The sequence below is a fragment of the Numenius arquata genome, chromosome 4 (assembly GCF_964106895.1).
Source record: "Numenius arquata chromosome 4, bNumArq3.hap1.1, whole genome shotgun sequence".
Classification (NCBI taxonomy): Eukaryota; Metazoa; Chordata; class Aves; order Charadriiformes; family Scolopacidae; genus Numenius; species Numenius arquata.
In genome coordinates, this window is record NC_133579.1 from 59970054 (window position 1) to 59990115 (window position 20062).

A 20062-nucleotide genomic window follows, 5' to 3' on the forward strand; every position below is an offset into this window, starting at 1 on the left:
CTGGTACATATGAACATGTAGGAAAACACCACTGTTTGTAGGCAAAAAGGGAACATGAGGCAACCTGCACTGGACAACTGATGTGAAGTCTTGGGGATTATACAGGGAACTATAAAGCAGAGAAAGTATAGAAAGGACTTTGGGGGGGAAAAAAAAAAAAGAAAAAAAAAAAACGAAAACACTTATTTCTAGCAGTGATTTTTTTTTTTTTTAATATTTTTTTTCCTAATCAGTTTTGCAGATCGTATTCTTCCCTCTCCAGTGCTTGAGTTGTAATCAAATTACAATTACAGTGTTATTTTTGCAGTTAACACTTTAAGAAATTGTTGTTGCTGGTGTCTGTTCATTTGCTTATTCAAGTGGGATGCTTCTTATTAACTGTTTCATCACATTAGTGCAGGAGAGGACATGGTTGGTGCGTGAGGGTACAGGAAAGGTGTGAGGAAGGGTCCCTGAAGCTCCCTGTGAGAGCTGCAGATATAGCTGAAAATACCAAGTGATTTTGTGATTAAAATGAGAGATTGCTTTCAGTGCAGATGAATGCCGAGTAAGGAGGAGGGGACAAAAGAGACTTCGATGCAAAACTATGCCTAAAGCAAAACATAAAACCGTGCCTGGACAATGACTGGTTCCTGACTACCTGTTACTGCTCAGGAAAGGGCATTGGGTTTGTTTTGGGTAGTTTTCTGAAAACACCTGCTGAGTGCTAGTTTTTAAAAATAAAAAAATTTAGACGTTATTATAGAAAAGGAGTAGAGGACAGGAGAAGGCTCGAATATGCCACATTATAAATCCCCATCTTCAATATTGTGTGCTATTTTGGAACCTGTTCCAAGGCTCAGTAGAAGAGGAAGAGGCATGGAGAAGAATGAATGATGGGCTTGGGCTGGCTTCTGGAAGAAGAAAGGGTGAATAAGGTTAAGCTGACTCAATCAGTACTCAATCTGGAGAAGGGATGTGATGAAAGTGATGAAGAAAGTAAAGATGCAAATTCTGCAACTTACTGCAGAAAGATACTTTGGGAAGACAAAACCGTAGTGGTTTCAAAAGTAAATTGGACAATCCCATAGGGCATAAGGATTTAATTATACAATTTGGTTTCACACAATGATTCTGGGCATGTAAATTTTAGAAATCACTAAATTTCTAGTGGCTGGAGTTGGGGAAGATACTCAGCCAGCATCATACACAGTTCCCATCTTCTTATGCTCAATCCTTGGACATCTGTCCAAAGCCTTTCAGAAACGGCATACTCTGTCAGACAAACCTTTGAATTCAAGTACCACGACTAGTAAATGCGTACTGGAGAAGAAGAGTATACAAGAGGCTTGGCTGTGGTTAGACCACCTGTTTGGATGTATCCGCAGTATTGTTGCAGGGAGGGGGGAGTGTGTGTACTCCAGGCTTGCTACATAAGCTAAACTGAGCTTCTCCAGAATTTGGTCTAGAGAACAAGTCATATGAGGAGAGGCTGAGGGAACTGGGCATGTTTAGTTTGGAGAAGAGGAGACTGAGGGGAGACCTCATTGCCCTCTACAACTACCTGAAAGGAGGGTGTAAAGAGGTGGGTGTTGGCCTCTTCTCCTAAGTGAATAATGACAGGACCAGAGGAAATGGTCTGAAGTTGTGGCAGGGGAGGTTTAGATTAGATATTAGGAAGAATTACTTTACTGAGAGGGTGGTCAGGCACTGGAACAGCCTGCCCAGGGAGGTGGTGGAGTCACCATCCCTGGTGGTATTTAAGGAACGTGTAGACAGGGCACTTCAGGGCATGCTCTAGTGTTGGTTTGTGTCTGTTTGTGGGTAGGTGTGGTGTGGGGTTGTGGGTGTTTGTTTTGGTTCGGTTTTGGTGTTGTGTGTGGGTTTTTTTGGTTTTTGGGGGTTTTGGGGTGGTTTTTTTTTTTGTTTGGTTTTTTGTTTGGGTTTTTTTGGGGTGTTTATGTTGGTTGGACTCAATGATCTCAAAGGTCCCTTCCAACCAAGAAGATTCTGTGACTGGGAGATGGTAACAGTGAGGAACAAATAGTTTAGAGAAGAGCTTGGGATTGTAACTTTTGGATTGTTGTGAAGTTTTGTGTAACTTTTTTTTTTTTTTTTTTAAGTCTATTAATCTAGATATCTGGTACTATGCATTTTGATTATCCCCCCCTTGTATTTTGGAGAGGTGGCTTTCTCCCATCTTCTCTGCCAGTGGAATGGGGATGATGATGCCTTTGCTATTCTGCCCCTCTTCCAACTTCCGTATTTTGTGTTATTCTTCCTTTTGAATAAGACCAGTTCCTTTCTTATCTGTTGCCCATAGCTTTTTTTTTTTTTCCTCTTCTGTAGGAGCAACTGCATGAAAATGTTGACTGTTACCAGGTTTTGATCAGCAGCTGCAAAACCAAGTAGTCCTCTTAATTTCGTTTTGCGTCTGTATGGTGAAGCTTTGCACAGTAGAAGTATGTCTTCATGTTTGAGAAGGTCACATTAATTAATAGTTTGCAGTTGGAAGGGTTTTTTTGTAACTAAAAGAGCTGTTTGTTTACATCTTAAACATAGTTCTGCATTAGTTGACAATATCCAGGGTAAATTGTTTTTTTTCCAAGCCCTTATTGGTTTTGGAAGGCTCAGTTTGAAATGAGAGGGCTGTGGTGTTTTGTTTGTCTTTGATATGCTATCACCATTAACATATTAAAATGCAGAACTGCTTTTGGTTTGTTATGAAATCCATATTTTAAAATTGTGAAATAAAGTTGTAATTGACCAGAAAATAAGTAACCTCAATGAAAAATTTTCATGTGAGGAAATCTATGGCAATACAGTTAATTCCCTGTGGCAATTTTTCTGTTATTTTCATCCTTGTTTGCTGCCACACATGTCCAAGACTGTCCAGTGATGCAACCTTTGACTATTTATATATATAGCATGAAGTACTGCTTTATATCTGAGTTGTATTTTCACTTTTGTGAACTTAATGTCAAAAGAAAGAGCCCCCTGCGATTTAAAGTGTAGCAGGTCACAAACTTACAGCGATAACAACAAACACTAATGAACGTATTTTAACTCTGTTAGTGCCGTTTTCTAATCCGTACGAAGTGGCTGAGTCTCCCTGCGCAGAGGTACGGTTTCTAAAGCAGACAGGTTTTTGATTCTAGTCCAAGTATCCTAAAAGTGTGTTTACAAGATTGGATGTAAGAGACTTCTTCCACTGAGCTGCAGCTGTCCCTTGTTTGTGGTTTGAAACTGCAACTATTGACAAGTGCAGGCAGAGTTTATATAAAAACTCAGAAGGTTTCTTGCCAATTCAATAAGCATGAAAAGTGGTGTGTGGTGTTTACATCTTGGTCTCTCTTGCCAAAAGCTTTGTGTCTTAAAGTGTATAATCATTTGCTCTTACATCTCAAAAGTAATTTTCTGATGTTTGAGTACATCTTTGGAAGTACGAGTCGTGGGAAAAGATCTACTCAAAGCTCTAACAAGTTTACTAACACTTTTTTTTGGCTTAGTCTAGTCTATTGTGCTCTCCTTGTTCTCCTCTTTTTTCATTATGACTAGGAGAGAAGCCATAAAATCTTATATCAGGGCTTATAAATCAGAGGTGATTTCAGTTGTTTTAATTTATCATTCCTATGGAAAAACAAACTGTTGTGGCCAGTGTTACCATTTCATCTTGTATCCCTAATGAAATATGGGGCAACAGTGGTGCTCCTGCAAATTCCCTTTAAAGGGAATTCTTGTAAAGGAATGTAATCAACATAGTGTGGTTTAAAAGGGAAAAATATCAAAAGCATCCCTCAACAATTTCATTTTTTGGTATGAATCAAGTTTTTATTTATTCTGCTGAAATGAAAAAAGGAATTTGATAAGCTGAGATAAATTTAGGAATAAATGTGAAACTTCTGTGACAATACAAAATATTAATTTTCCATTTCATGTTGTTCCCCTCTGTCTCTGAGTTATCAGAAACTGAATTCAGTTTCTTACTCTTTACTTTAAACAATGGAAAAATATTGAGTTTTTAACGTCACAAAAAGTGATACGTTAAGAGGATTAAATCACTAATACAACAAGGACTTTAAAAAGCAAAATAAAACGTTATTATATAGCTCCTTTGACAGACAACTTGCCTAATTAATCACAACAGATTTATAATCAAAGATTTATTTATTTTAAAGTATTTGATAAAAAGACTTCACTTATATCTGAAGGCAGTCTGAAATACAAATAGAAAAATGTATAATGTTTTAAACTGTAATTTCATTAGTCTTTCCCTTAATATGTCTCTCATACTTCATATGGGTCAAAGTAAGCACCATTTGAATAGAATTAAAATGCGGAGATATGGGATATTCCAGTTATTTCTGTGAACCTGTTTAATGCCTTCACTGGACTCACAGGTGTTTGAAGTATGTTGTGTTTAAAAAAAAAAAAAAAGTATCATAGCATTGCATGTCTGCATATTATTAAAACTTTTAAAATATAGCTTCTTCAGAAAGATAATGACAAATTAAGTAAGATCCGTTAATGGCATTTAATTAACAACTTATATGTGGTTTAACTGTGCTTTTTAAGACATCATATGCATGATGTTCTGAAGTACCTGTTTGTGAGATAAGGGCTGTGGGTTTCCAGTAGATTTTAACAAAGTCTCAGATCTCAGTTTTCAGGAAAAGGCTTTTGGAACTTTCCTACCTTGGCCTGTAACACATTTTCCCAACATTTTAACCCAACTCTCCCCTCCTCCCATGCATACTCCATTACTTTAATCTGCCAGATTTTTATGGAGATTTTACATGGAGACTTTAACATACAGATGGATTATAGATCCAAGATGTTCTCTTATTTTATCTTATGAATGCTAATTATTTGACATTATGTTTCTAATGTGGAGTAAAGAAAAACCTGTCCCTTTCGCGTCATGAGGAATGACCTGTTTACTTGTGTGCCTTCGAAATTTGTCTATTTAAGTGACTGGCTACAAGACCAGAAAGACACAATGCTCTATTTGCCAATTCTACTAGCAAAAATTGTTTAGACTTGAGAAATATCTCATTGTCTATGAATCCATTAAAATATCATCACTGCATGGGTCTTGTTTCCCTCTCACAGAAGTATAGTCTGTATTTCTTCATTTCCATTTTCCTTTAAAGACTATTATGCTTTATATGATCTTGTCAATCAAGTTCTTTATTTGGCTTATTGTAGGTGTCATTTTGTTCCGTATATTAACTTCTCATGGCATTTGAAACAAAAGGCTTCTGCTTTCTCTTTGCAGTTTTGATGCTGTTAGACAACTTAAAGGTGTTGGAAAGGGAGAAAGCAGAACATTTAACCTACTGAAGTGAATTGATATTATTTAAATAAACATTTCCCTTCCTTCTAAAAATAAGTATAGGATGATTGGTCTGTTTGGCTTGTTTCACATGCATTTTCTCACAACTGTAAAATTAATTTGTTGGATCCCTTTGTCACTTCAGTTATGGTCCATGCAGTGTAACATTTCAGTAACTTCCAGGGGACTGAGTTTCATATTTACTGTGTTCTTAATATGACTTGCATGTTTTCATGCTAATAGAGATTTTGAAACTGCTGAGCTAATGAAGTGTAATTACTAGAATGTTATTTAAACTATTTACAGGTACATCCACCTTTATGGAAGCATTAGCAGCCAATGGTACAACCAACATACAGACATCTGTAACAGGAGTGACAGCCAGCAAACGAAGGTTTATTGATGACAGGAGAGATCAACCTTTTGACAAAAGGCTACGTTTCAGTGTGAGACAAACGGAGAGTGCATACCGGTACAGAGACATCGTTGTCAGGAAACAAGATGGATTCACACACATTTTGCTGTCAACAAAATCATCCGAAAATAATTCGCTAAATCCAGAGGTCAGAACAATTCTGATTTTGAGGGGGGAAGGGCGCTGAGGGAATTCTAAGCCTCTGCCTCACTTATACCTGTTACTCAGCCACAAACATACATGAAGCAAGGTTCAGGTTGTTGCTTGCAAGATGTTACGCATACAAGTGACTTTAAGTATAATTCAGTTGAGTTTTAACTGCGCTATCTGAACTTAGATGTACTGTCTTATAAGACGTGGTGATTTATGAAGTGCAACTTGAAATAAGCTTTAGCCTGAATTAAGGTTCTTTTTTTCCTGAACTGGTTGCATATGCCATCTGCTGTCCAAATTACAGAAATGCTGAATGAGTGCTTTAGTTACAGATAACATCTAATAGATCTTTTCCTAATGATTTCATTATCATAGTTTAATTACTTTTTTGAAATGCAAAGCTTCCAATACCTTTTTCTTAACTTTCTTATTTTGGGATAATGAAGAAAATTAACTTTTCTAATATGATTAGTTGAGTCGATCCTAAGGAAAAATTAAAGATGTCAAAGATTGAGATCTCGTGAGGGCAAGAGGACAGGAGAACGGTATGCTAATTTTTAATGATGTAAAAAAATTCATTCTGGTGAATTTTTGATATTTTTTTTTTTTTTTTTTTTTTCAGGTAATGAAGGAAGTCCAAAGTGCACTGAACACAGCAGCTGCAGATGACAGTAAACTTGTGCTGTTCAGTGCAGTTGGTAGCATTTTCTGCTGTGGTCTTGATTTTATTTATTTTATACGACGTTTAACAGATGATAGAAAAAAGGAAAGCACTAAGATGGCAGAAGCTATTAGGTATGTAAGATTATCTTCAGTCATCTGAGCAGGTATTCTTCATCATGTAGTCTGGCTTGGTTTATCTTTTTTATTTCAAAAGCCTGTAATTCAACAAGATCTCAGACATTCACCTGTTACGTGATATAGTGATATACATGATATAGCACTTCTTTATACTCCTTGTCCCTTTTCTATTTGGGTTGTTATTTCATGCAACACTATTTTTACTACTAAAATTTAACCATGAAAACTGGTAGTACAGTAATAGTCTTCCAGTTGAAACCAATTTTAAAAGACTTAAACAGCCACAGAGTTTCAGGAAAACAAATTTAACACACACAAATACAAGGTGTGCATTGAATGAGTAACTTAATGTAGTACACTCAGAGCAGTGGAATGATGGATATTTTAGAAGAGCAGATTAATACTAGTGAACATAATCCCAACACTAGGTACCAAACCTAACATTTAAACAAAATCAACTGAACTACTACAAACTAGAGGAGTATGTATGGACAAAAGTATAGATCTTAGAGACATGTTTTAACCATACAAACAAGTATCTTATCATTTGAATACTGGTTTTGAGCACCTGGGCTCTTGGATTAGCTCTTGTATGCTTCCAGAGTATCTATATTCCTTCAGAGACCTATGTTCTGTTGTCGTTATCAATATTCAAGTCCCTGAAAAGGGGGATGTAAAGCCTGTTTCATTGGAGGCACAGTTGGCTCATAGAGATGATAAAAGGTATTTATTTTTTTTTCAAAGGAACTTTTCAATCATTCCATGCAGAAGTTGCTCATGCAGTGACTTCACATGTGGCCAGGGAACAGAGGCTCTTAACAGAGAGTTTCTGTTGCTAGTTTAATTCAGGCTCTTCCAGAAGCCTGATTTGCCACTTACTATTTATTGTTAATAAAATGGATAAAGGTAACAATATACCTATGAATGCCCCCCCTTCAAATATAATAATGGTATTTTTCATATATATGCTAGACATGGTCCTCTCTGGAATATTCAGACATGATTAAAATTATCGTTAAATCTCTGGATGGGTTGTTTGTATGACAGCTTGCATAAAATGGTTCCAGAAATTTTTTTGGCATTCTTCTATTACAGTTCACTAGAATGAGTTAAGAAACATGATAACCTTTAGGGATGGATGCAATATAGTAAAAATATCCTATTTTTCAGAAATACAAAACAAGTAACACAGATAAAGAGCAAACTTTAAACTTACCACTAAAATCCACTTCTCTAAAATTTTGATAAAAATCTCATATTTCTGTATCAAATACTAAAATGAGAAGTCATCTGTCATGCAGAGCAAAGGAATGCTTTGCAGGTGCTGATAACTGTGTGTCGTACATTGTATTCTAATCAGAATTTGTCATGTACTTGAAGTAAATACTTCAATTTACTTGAAGTAAATTCTTCGTTATGTGTGGTAGCTACTAACCGAGAAATATCTGCACCTCAGCTTGGAGGTTTTAGAAGTCTCTACCTGGTCTAATGCATGTGCACACACATGTGTACATACGTACACACACACGTGCTTTTTCCTAAGAGGCTTTTGAAGGCATTTACTGTTTGAGAACAGAGAGGCATGTAAGCATCCCTGCTTTGTGGGTACTAGAATGAATTGTCATTTTGTGTTGATAATGAGGATGAGAATATGCATTTGTAACTTCATAGCATAGCACCCATAGCCTTATGACCAATCAAGAGAGGGAGATGAGGAGGGGAAGTTTAAAGGTGTGTGGTATGTAATAATGGAGCTCTACTATTTATGGCTTGCTCATAATTTTAAAAGGCAGATTTATTTATTAAGAAAAGCTGTCTCCCAGAAGTCCAGAAATACTCATTAAGGTAACTCATTAATGCTTTGCCTATCTTCATTTATACCTTTATACCTTATATATTCACTTAATAATACAGATAGATAGATAGATACCTTATAGCAATGTCATACATAAACACAGTGAAGACCAAGCAGGGCTGTAACCATGGTTTTCGTGCCCAGAGGTGAGGTATGACAACAGCCTCATCTGAGGGAGGGCTGTGAGGCATCTGAATGTACCAGAAGTGCCCTATCAGTTGGTGCTTGTAGGAGGGGTGTTAAATCTGCACCTGCCCAATTACTGTGCTGCTTTGGGCTGGGAGAAATGCTGGGCTTTCACAGAATCAAGGAACGGTTGAGGTTGGGAAGGACCTTTTGGAAGTCCTCTTGTTCAACCTGTCCCTGCTCAAGAAGGGTCACCTAGAGCAGGTTGTCCAGGACCATGGCTAGGCAGGGTTGTTGAATATCCAAGGATGGAGAGTCCACAACTTTGCTGACCGCCTGTTCAGTCACCCTCACAGTAAGAAAGTGTTTCCTGATGTTCAGAGGGAACTTCATGTGTTTCAGTTTGTGCCCGTTGCCTCTGGTCCTGTCACTGGGCACCACTGAAAAGAGCCTGCCTCCATCCTCTTTGTGTCCTCCCTTCAGGTATTTATATATATCGATGAGCTCCCTTCAGGTGTTTATATATATTAATGAGATCCCCCTAAGCTTTCCAGGTTGACCAGTCTCAGCTCTCCTTTGCTTACATGAGAGATGCTCCAGTCCCTTAGTCATCTTGGTGGCCCATTGCTAGACCGTCTTCAGTAGCTCTACATCTTTCTTTCACTGGGGAATCCCATAACTGGACACCAACACTGAGCAGAGGGGAAGGATCACCTCCCAAAACCTGCTGGCAACACTCCTGTTAGTGCAGCCGAGGATACCATTAGCCTTCTTTGCCACAAAGGCACACTGCTGTTCAACTTAGTGTCCACCGGGACCCCTAGGTCCTTTTCTGCCAAGCTGCTTTCAAGCTGTTTGGCTTCCAGCATAGATTGGTGCCTGGGGTTGTTCTTCCCCAGCTGCAGGACTTTGCACTTCCCCTTGTTGAACTTGGTGAGGTTCTTGTCAACCCGTTTCTCCAGCCTGTCAAGGTCCCTTTGGATGGCAGCATGACTCTCTAGAGTATCATCCCGGTTTTATATCATTGCCAAGCTTGTTGAGTGTACACTCTGCCCCATCATCCAAATCATGAATGAAGCTGTTGAACAGTACTGGACCCAGAACTGGCTCCCTGGGGTGCAACACTAATTACTGGCCTCCAACTAGACTTCGTGCCACTGATCACCACCCTCTGGGCCAGCCATTTTTCAGTCCACCTCACCGTCTGCTCATCCAGCTCATACATCAACAGCTTGTCTCTAAAAGTCTTGTGGGAGACAATGGTGAGAGCCTCACTCTGAAGTCTTGGTAGACAGTATCCACGGCTCTCCCCTCATCCACCAAGCTAACCACCTCATCGTGGAAGGTTATCAGGTTGGTTTTGAAAGTGATACTATTGTGGAGATGAATTATTACTGAGTTTTCAAGGGCTGGTATATTTTACTCTTTCTATATATGTAGTGAATGCATGTTTCTGTTTCTCTTCAGGAATTTTGTGAATACTTTTATTCAGTTTAAGAAGCCTATCATTGTAGCAGTAAATGGCCCAGCCATTGGACTTGGAGCATCTATATTGCCTCTGTGTGATGTGGTTTGGGCTAACGAGAAGGCATGGTTTCAGACACCATACACTACTTTTGGACAAAGTCCAGATGGATGTTCATCCCTTACATTCCCCCGGATAATGGGCCTGGCTTCTGTAAGTAGCTTGCAGGGTAGGGGCTGACAGTTTCACCATGCAGTTGTGATAATATATCCAGAGTGATTTCAAGACTTTTAACCTTTGCTGTGTTGTCTTTTTTTTTTTTTTTTTTTTCTTCCCTTTCTCTCATGAAAATGTTTCACGAGAAGCCAGTATTTATAGCTTCTCTGCTCCATGTTACAACCTAGTCTTCACCCACGTGCACAGAGCAGAAAGCAGGCACAGGACCTAATCCCATGTCATGGGCACCCTTAACCATGATGGTGGCAGAAGGGTTATGTCCTGCATACCAGGACACACCTTCCCTGCTGATGCCACCAGTCTCTTGCATCCGGCACAGCATTAGAGTGTAGCAAAGAAGAATCTGCACTCAGCGTCATTGCATAGCAGAGCCCTGTGTCACCAGCCATTAGTGGTCTCACACTAAATGCTCGTATGCAAAATAAGTAATTCAGCTTTCGTGCACTTGTCATTCTCAAGAAGTCGTGTCAAACTTCCTCGCTTTGTAGATCTCTGCTGATGTTTAACAGTAGTGTGTTAGGCAAGAAATACTCACTCAGTCCAAATCACCTCTGTGAGGGATGGTTTTTTAGTCTTGCACTCAATTGACAGTATTGCTGGATTGAAAAAAAAAAACAAAAACAAAAACCACTTTGCATTGTTGTTGAAAACATAAGCTACGTGTTACTGAATATCCCTTTTCTTGCTTCCCAATTAAATGAAAGAATCAAATGTAACAAAAAGCTATTTAAAAATCTCTTACCTACATTATTTTCACATTGCTTACTATTTTTTATGCTGTGTTCCTTGAAAACTGTTAGACCCACGTCACATTCCAATTTGAAGGTAAATAGTAACAGTATGTGCTTATAGCTACACCTGTTTTTCCTAAATTACTGTTTATTTTAAGCGCCAATTTTTCCCTGTAGGTATTTATTGATTTAAAAATACAGATTTCAATACGTTAAAAGCATCAGTTTGAACAGATCTAGTGACTAACTGTGTGATGTCTGGATTTAGTTATTAGAAGAGAACAGAAAAGGTAACTGAAATAGATTAGCAGTTATAAGAGTATCTTTAATATCTTAGCATATTTCAAACTACTGATTGTTCCTTTCCCTTTTTATTTGGCCATCCATCCATTCATCCATCCATTCCATCCATTCCCGTCCTTTAGAGACTTGTAGATGTTACTTCTCATTTCTTTAGAAGTTGTACAAAAACACAAGAAGCTCTTCCCTAGAATACTTTCATGTGTGTTTGTGAATGCTCTCATTTTTCAGTATAAAGACTTAAATTTAAAGCTTCCAGTGATAACAATTCCATAATATTCAGTGCAAAAGGGAAAAAAAGGTCTACTGTTTTCAGCAGACTATCCTTGACCCTCTGCAATACAGCAATGTCTGTGGTGTATGGGACAAAGTTGGACTTCAAGCAGCTAAGTCCATGAAATATAATCAGAATCTATATTGAACATTTTGATGAAGTAGCATGCTTCCTATTTATAAAAGGGAGAGAGAAGTCAACAGAAAGAAGAGATGGTATGAGTGCGATGAGAAACATTCGGCGGGGGGAATTAAAATATCATACAAAAGAAAGAATTAGGGCTTCTGTGCACATCATAAAATTTGCCAAAAATGTATTAATTCAGCAATATTAGTTCCACCCTTAACTCTTGGAAATCAGATTAGTGCATTGTTTTTATCATCAGCAGTTCTGTAAAAATCTTCAGTCACAAGATTGTTGAAAATGTCTTCTCTACCAGGTCAGTCTTTGCTGGTGAGCAGGTCTGTCATGGAGGGTTTTTCCACAGAACATGTTCGACAGAGTTAATTATTTCAAGAAATCTGAAGCCCAGACCTTAGGATTCAAAACCGATACTGTACTGGAAATACCAAGAATTTTAGAAGGATTCTTAAACTTGGCTTTTCAGTTTTGGAAATAATTTATAATAGAGATTAAGGTGGTGTGTGTTTGGGGAGATATGTTATTGTGTGTCTGCTGTGTAGTTCTTGGTCTGGTTTTCTGGTCCTGGATATAAAGCACAGGAGCCGTGTGATCAAGCTTCACACATGGGCTTTCCCTGTTGGTCTCTAACACACTTGGCAGCATTTCTTATGCTTTTCTGTCAGTCATGAGGGATACGTGTTTCCACAGTGCCTTTAGTCCACATAACAGCCAGGGTCTCAGGTGTTACAGAGACCAGCTGCCTCCTGATCGTAGTGCCAGAGAGCTGAGGTGCTCCGTGGGCTAGTGCCTGTGGGCTTGCATGAAAGGTCCCCTGAGCCCCAAAGCACTCGCTGTAAAAAAGAGAGGCCAGAGGATGTCTCAGTGACGTTCCTCTGTGCAAGAAGAAAGACAGACTGAGTAGAAAATAAAGGTTATTTATAAGAAAATATTTCATTAATGTAAGATTATCAGCTTCATTTCTGTTGCCGTATTATCCATATGCCATATTATTATCTGATTATGGTGTATCCTGGGCTGCATCAAAAGAAGCGTGGCCAAAAGGTTGAGGGAGGTGATTCTGCCCCTTTGCTCTGCTCAGATGAGACCCCAACCTGAAGTACTGTGTCCAGCTCTGGAGCCCCCCCACATAAGGACATGGACCTGTTGGCGCAAGTCCAGCAGAGGGCCACAAAGATGATCAGAGGGCAAGAGCACCTCTCCTATGATGACAGGCTGAGAGAGTTGGGGTTGTTCAGCCTGGAGAAGAGATGGCTTCAGGGAGACCTTGGAGCAGCTTTCCAGTAGTTAAAGGGGGCCTACAGGAAAGACTGGGAGGGACTCTTTGTCAGGGAGTGCAGCAATAGTTTTAAATTGAAAGAAGGGAGATTTAGATTAGATATTAGGAAGAAATTCTTTACTCTGAAGGTGGTGAGACACTGGAACAGGTTGCCCAGAAAAGCTGTGGGTGCCCCATCCCTGGAAGTGTCCAAGGCCAGGCTGGATGGGGCTTTGAGCAACCTGGTCTAGTGAGAGGTGTCCTTGCCCATGGCAGGGGGGTTGGAACTCAATGATCTTTACAGGTCCTTTGCCAACCATTCTATGAAAGATGTTGCTGCTCATTGCAGGGCGGGGTGGACTAGATGACCTTTAAAGGTCCATTCCAACCCAAACTATTCTATGATTATATTTCTTGGAAAGTAACCATGTTAATTTTCACAGCAGATACCAGGCATGTTTATGTGATTAGAACTTGTTTGGTAGTGGGTCTCTGGCATACATTGTGTATAGATCAAAAGTGAAGATGCAAGAGCAAACCATTCCCCTTCAAAACCTGTCAACTAAGAACAATAATTGGAGCGCTCATTTCATGTAAGATTTACTGCTAATGCTGTGTTACAGTTGGCAGAAATAAGGTAACGGCACTAGTATCATTTGTGGGTTTTCACATTTGGGAGAACTCAGCAGTTGCTATTGAGATTTAGGAAAAAAAAAATTAAGGTTTTCTAGCATTCATTTTTATCCTTGTTACCAAAGAGACACGTGAAGACTATGTAGACCTTCCCCATTGACTTAAATTTCTGACTTTCCTAACTCCCAGTTGGGGTGACTTCACGTTTTGATCTTTGATATAAATGCTAAGTATCTTTTAAAATTACTTTGGAAGAATTTTTTTTTTCCATCTCTCCTTAGGAAAATGATCCCTGTTTTTAGGAATCTGTTTTAGACAGATTTGTCTGTATCACTGATTTTTTTGGCTAGTGTTTCAGGTTAGTATCAGTCACACATAATCTGGAAAATTAGAAGGTATAGTTGTGATAATGACCTTTGTATATTTGATTTTGCTTTCACAGAAGGGAGAACTATAGGGGTGTATAATTTGTACCTTTAGCTTGAGGCTTGTTTTTTAAAGTAATATATATGAATCACATAATTCTATCTTAATTTCCAAGAGATGTGCTGATGATAAATTTTACGTAAAAGATCCTAGGAAACATCTCTTTTTACATGCCTAATGGACTGGGAGTCAGCAACCAAACTGCCAGTAGAACCCAGACTTTGTATTTCTTTACAAAGGGGCAAGTAATAGACCTCCAAGTTTTTGGATTTCTTCATGTGTAAAATGGCAATACTAGGAACATTACCTACAGTAATTAGATAATTTGAGATGCTTAACTGAAGGTTGCAGTAGTAATTAACAAAATTTCCAGTATTAGAAAACATAGAAAAACTCAGAATTTTGTCCTCAGAAATGCTACACCCGTCAGGTTTGGGTGTTTTTATAAGAGCCTTACTTCCTATATTCCAGTGATGGATTTGTCACATTTTCAATGTAAATTAGTCATTAAGAAACATTAAAGATTTTTTTTTGTTTGAGGTTGACAATTACTCTGACTTTTTAATCCTCACTGGCTGTTTCCATGCAGATGTCACTGCAAACAAAAATGTAACTATATAAGAAACTTCATTAAAGGTAGAATTAAAGCTTAAACAGCAATAGTTGTAGGATGAAGCTTGACTGGGGAAGCTGATAAATAGTGAAGTGTATGGTAATTATAAATCAAAAATATTTGCAGAACTAGAGATCACGTTATTGCATAGAACAGCATACTCTGTTCTGTACTTTTAAACTATGTACAAGATCTTTAAAATACTGGGTGTTGTGTTTTGTTTTGTTGGTTTTTTTAATAAGACTGCTAAATCAGCTTTTGAAAGGATTTATCAGCTCATTATTGAACTCCTGAATAAAATGGGAATATTTATTTTGTATGAATTTGATCAGAAATCAGAATATATCGTGCTCAATTCAGTGGGTTTTGGAGGTCAAATTCTAAGATGATCAAGCTATTTTAAGTGGTGCATCATAAACTAAATACTGCTGAAGAGTTTTGAGAAGTACTGCAAGTAAACCATACATTTAGGTTTCAAATATTTTCAGTACTAAAACACATTTTAGTCGCTAAAACTTTAACTATTCTTTTCTACCAAGACTGGTAGTTCCCAGGAGGTCTACTACCAAAAGCGGGTTATGTTTATAATTTACAGATAATGTAGATCTTTAGTGAAGATTTCATTGCTGCAACTAACATTATTATACAGGCAAACTGATGTATTAATTGCTGTTTTACAGATCTGCCAGGCATTATAACCTATTACCCCATATACAGTTAATCAAGTCAGCAATATTGCAAGAAAGCCAGAGCTAATGAACACTCACGAATGGGAAATGACAAAAGACATTTTCATGTTTAACCCATAATCATAGGCCTCCTTAGTTTTATAACTACTGACGTAGTAGCCAACAACACCAACCAGCTGCTATCTATAGGCAGGCAAGTCTTTTTCTTTATTATTTGAAAGTTGGAAGAGCTATAATAAAACTATTTCAAATAGTGCAGGCATTTTCCTTATTTGTTTTGAACATTTTTCCTTTAATGAGTTTTGTCTCATTACATTTCATACCAGAAGTAACTTTTTATCCCTTCAGGCCAATGAAATGTTGTTCAGTGGAAGGAAGTTGACTGCGCAGGAAGCTTGTGCCAAAGGACTCGTCTCTCAAGTGTTTTGGCCAGGAACATTCACACAAGAAGTAATGGTTCGAATTAAGGAACTTGTCACGTGTAATTCAGTTGTAAGTTTCCTTTATTTTCTTACAATACATTTTTATAATTAGATTAATTCTTACAAATCTAAGTATTATTAGACTACATCATGTCCTTCTAAAAAAAGACAATTATCATGAAACAAGGACCGCGTTTTAGTATAGCAACATCTTTTAACCCATTCTTATGTATCTTTTTGTTTCTGGGTTTTTGAGGATTGTTTTTTTAAGTTTTTATCTGACTGTGTAATATGCCATAGTACATTGTGGTTAAGAACATTAGAACAGTATTGGACTCTCTACAGTACTATGTTAAAACCAACATATATTGTAAGTTCAACTTATTCTAATTAACAGTGTAAACAGTTGCCCCAAGAACTGCACAGAAACACAGATATCTTGAGTTATCTTGAGTTGTATTTTAAATTTCCAAGGAAATAAACACAGCATTTGACATTATGTTGAATTTAGGATTTTATGAGTAATGCCTAGTGCATTCGTGGTTGTGTGCACTACTGGCAGTTGCACAAGATAGATAGCTAAAACTATCAATATTTGATGCTTTCTTACGAGAAGAGATGAACTACAAAATTAACTGTTCTGTCCATTAGAAATTTTGGATTTTAAAACAGATTAATAGTTTTCTAAATGGAAAAGCAAACAAGGCTTTTCAGTCTATTTTAAACTAAATCAAGAGATTCAAGGTCTGCCTGGTTATTAGAGCAGTTCTGGGCAATAGTGTTAAGATTAACCCTCACCAAAAGAGTTGGAGTTTTCTCTAGTTACCAGTATAAAACATATATATATATATTTTCATAGTTATGACTTTATTATTTTCATTATTTCTACATTCTTGTGCACAGGATAAAGAAAATTGTGTGATGCTACAAGAAAGACTCTATGAGGAACTGTCGACAGAAATGTTTCTTAGGTCATAGAATATCCACGAATTGATAAGCTTAAGTTCATAATCAACTTCAGGATTCGTCCATATAAACCTTTAAGTGCACGTGTCGCTCAGTTCTCATGTAATACTTACCCACCTCCCCTCTTTTTTTTTTTTTTGGCCTAGGTACTTGAAGAATCCAAAGCTTTAGTACGTAATATCATGAAGGTAGACTTGGAACAAGCAAATGAAAAGGAGTGTGAAGTTTTGAAGAAAATCTGGGGCTCAGCACAAGGGATGGACTCAATGTTAAAGTATCTGCAGAAGAAAATTGATGAATTCTGATGAGATGCCCATTGACACTGGAATTGTATTTCTTGGACATCTGGGCAAACAAAATATGCCCATTTAAAAATCCTATATAAACTCACTCCTTGCTCAGCTTGGGAACAGGAGTGGACCCCCTCTCCCCTTTTATTATCAAGGGGTTTAAAAGTACTGTATCACTTAAATTTGAACAAAACTCCTTTCTCCCTGATTGTTACATATAGATATATATACACGCACACAAGTGTATGTGTGTGCATATATATGTCTTTTATATATATATATAATGTAATATGTGTGTGAGAGTGTGTATGTAGACACACACACACAAGCTAAAAAAATGATAGAGTGCACTACCAAACATCTCTTTAAAGGCTCTAGTTTTTGTTATCTTTGGCTAGTACTGTATCAAATAGAGAATGGATTAAAAAGTGAATGGTGTTGCATTATTTTCTGTGTGGCAGGGAAGTCTAGAATAATGCTTTTCTTTTTCATTAGAATACAGAATTGAAACGGGTATTAGCCAGCCCTTACTTTCACTGCCCAAGGAGTCAGCTAAGATACAAGGCGTTGTCTCAGAAGAAGGTTGAAATACCTCAAGTAATGGAACATTCTAAAATTTTGGGAAATTAAACCCTATTAAGACTAAATCACATATATCCCCCAAAAGAGAGTGTGCTCAGGATTAATGCTAAGAAAACACTCTGTCCTTTTTGGGGGGGGAGGTATAGAGGGGTGGGAGGAAGGGGGCAGGAATATATTGAATTCTTACCCAGAAAGCATGAAGAAACCACTGTCTCTTGGGGAAGGGGAATGAGGGGAAGTGGGAGGGAAATGGAAGGGGAAAGAAAGAAGAAAAAAAAAAAACCACCAACATACATAAAAAGCTTGTTTTGCAGTATTAGTGAATCACTGAATATCTTATGTATGAATATCCTAAGTTATAAGTTAGTTTTAGTGGGTTTTTAAATAGTCTCTCTGGGCTTTTTTTTTTGGTTGTTATTTTTGGTTTTGTTTTTTTTTGTTTTGTCTTGTTTTTTTAAACAAACTACATAAGTGCTTCTGTTGCTGGGTGAGAATACTACTTTATATACAGTTTGGGTTTTGGTTTCAGTTCTTTTTTTCCTAGTTGCTGGTTTAATTGATGTATTACACCAAAAATGCATTTTATGTTCATAAATTTTAGGTTCACTTAGAATATATTATTTAATAAGTTAAAATTCTTTTGGCACACTATTAAGCAAAAAAAAAAAAAATCCTTTAAAAAAAACAACTACCTTAATTAGATGTTTAATGTTCTTTGTCTATGCTTTTTTATTATTTTAAATATACACTATATACAGTATGGTGTAAAAGAGTGCCCTGTGTAAATAGACCTATTTTGCATTCCTTTCAGGAGTGGTTATTGATTCCTGACTGCAGATATCTATTATTACTTGGGTATCTGTGTTTGCAATCTTATTGAATGTATTATGAAGAATGAAAAAGAAATCAAACCTTATTTTTGTACAGTTTTAAAGTTTTTACTTGGAACTGACCCACCTCCCCTTCCCAGTGGAGAGCTGTACAGTGTGTAAATCTGCCTTTACCTTGGATTGGTACAGTATTTTTGCATCTGTGGGACCTACTTTTTTGTTCTAGTAGTTTGAACTATATATAAACTGTACAATCTGTAAAGTTTTTATAGAATAAATATTCAGCTGTGAAAACTGGTTAAATAAAACTAATATTTCTTAACACATTTTAAATGTGGTTCTCTCATAGAGTTGTCTTTTTCAAAGACATTTCAGTTCTGATTTTAAAGTAAGAGTTGCTTAAATCTTGCAAATTAAAGACTTCAATATTGATGTTTTATATTGTTAAGAGCTTATATAAGTTTAATAATTTCCTTCAAAGGAAAAGTTGAAAATGAATTTATTGTTGTAAACTACATAGTAGTTTTCTTGTGGAGGTGGTTGGAGAAAGACGACATACAGAAACTTATTCTACTCTTAGTTATTTCGTTACACTTCTAAAAGAACATTCAGTGTTTCTTTGCAATCTCTTCAAAATGGGTCATTTTCCTACAACGCTGTGGTAAAGGTGAGAATTCCTTAGTTGAATTTGATTTTATTGAAAGGGAGATGAAAGATACCTTACCTCCGGTTCTGTAACGTTAAACCTTTTGGAGTTTGACTCAAATTCAGAGGAAGATCCCTTGTTGGCATCTGTAAGAAGTATTTGGGCATAGATTATATCTATTTCAGCTGGAGGGATATTTACGCTTTCCTTAAACTTGGAAGAATTTCACCATAACAGAGGACAGAAGCTAGAGATATTTTGGAAATATTAAATCAGTTGAAAGTACAGGCAATTCAAATAGAAAATAATTCTACTTGCTTTATTTTTGTATTATCATCAGTCAGGCTGTTGGGCTACCTACAATTTGCATATTAAGATGTTAATAAGTTGATGACCATGTAAATTCCTGTCCTTGACTAGAAAAAGTTCTTAGTTTAGACCAATTCATATACACTGTCAGTGTCACTGTGCAATTGCCCTACCTTTATATTAACAGCAGTAGCTAACTTTGCACTATTAACAAATTATGCAGGTTTTTTCCTCCTTCAGGCATGAAGGCAAATCACAACACCTGTTTGGGTGGCAGAAGTCTAGTCAGTGGCTAGTAGAATTAGTAATAACGGTATCAGAATGTAAATTTCAGCTGGCTTTAGCCTTGCTCAGTCCTGACCCCCAAGTCTCCTGTCAAGACTGTCTGCTATTTATCTTCATTGTACTCATTGTAGTACACAATCTGCTCAGTTCCTTATGGAGCATAGAAGAACACGCTGTATCAAGGAGCCCTGATAATGCACTGTAGGAATCTCTCTCTGACATTCTAGTTCTTTTCCTGAAATAGGTAATGTCTCAGGCACTAGCAAACAGCAAATTGACAAGCACTGGCAACTGAACTGTG

General features: G+C 37.2%; 1 protein-coding gene across 2 annotated transcripts in view; it reads left to right on the plus strand.

Annotated features, from left to right (window-relative positions):
* Positions 1-18348, plus strand: part of CDYL (chromodomain Y like) — a 107878-nt gene extending 89530 nt beyond the window's left edge. The window contains exons 3-7 of one of the 2 annotated variants that reach the window (XM_074146481.1): positions 5621-5877; positions 6505-6677; positions 10132-10342; positions 15780-15923; positions 16966-18348. In XM_074146481.1, coding sequence (XP_074002582.1) covers positions 5621-5877; positions 6505-6677; positions 10132-10342; positions 15780-15923; positions 16966-17124 — 944 coding nt within the window. In that variant the 3' untranslated portion in view covers positions 17125-18348. The remainder of the gene's footprint in view (positions 1-5620; positions 5878-6504; positions 6678-10131; positions 10343-15779; positions 15924-16965) is intronic. The other variant, XM_074146480.1, reaches the window with a different exon arrangement.
* Positions 18349-20062: the final 1714 nt, after the last annotated feature.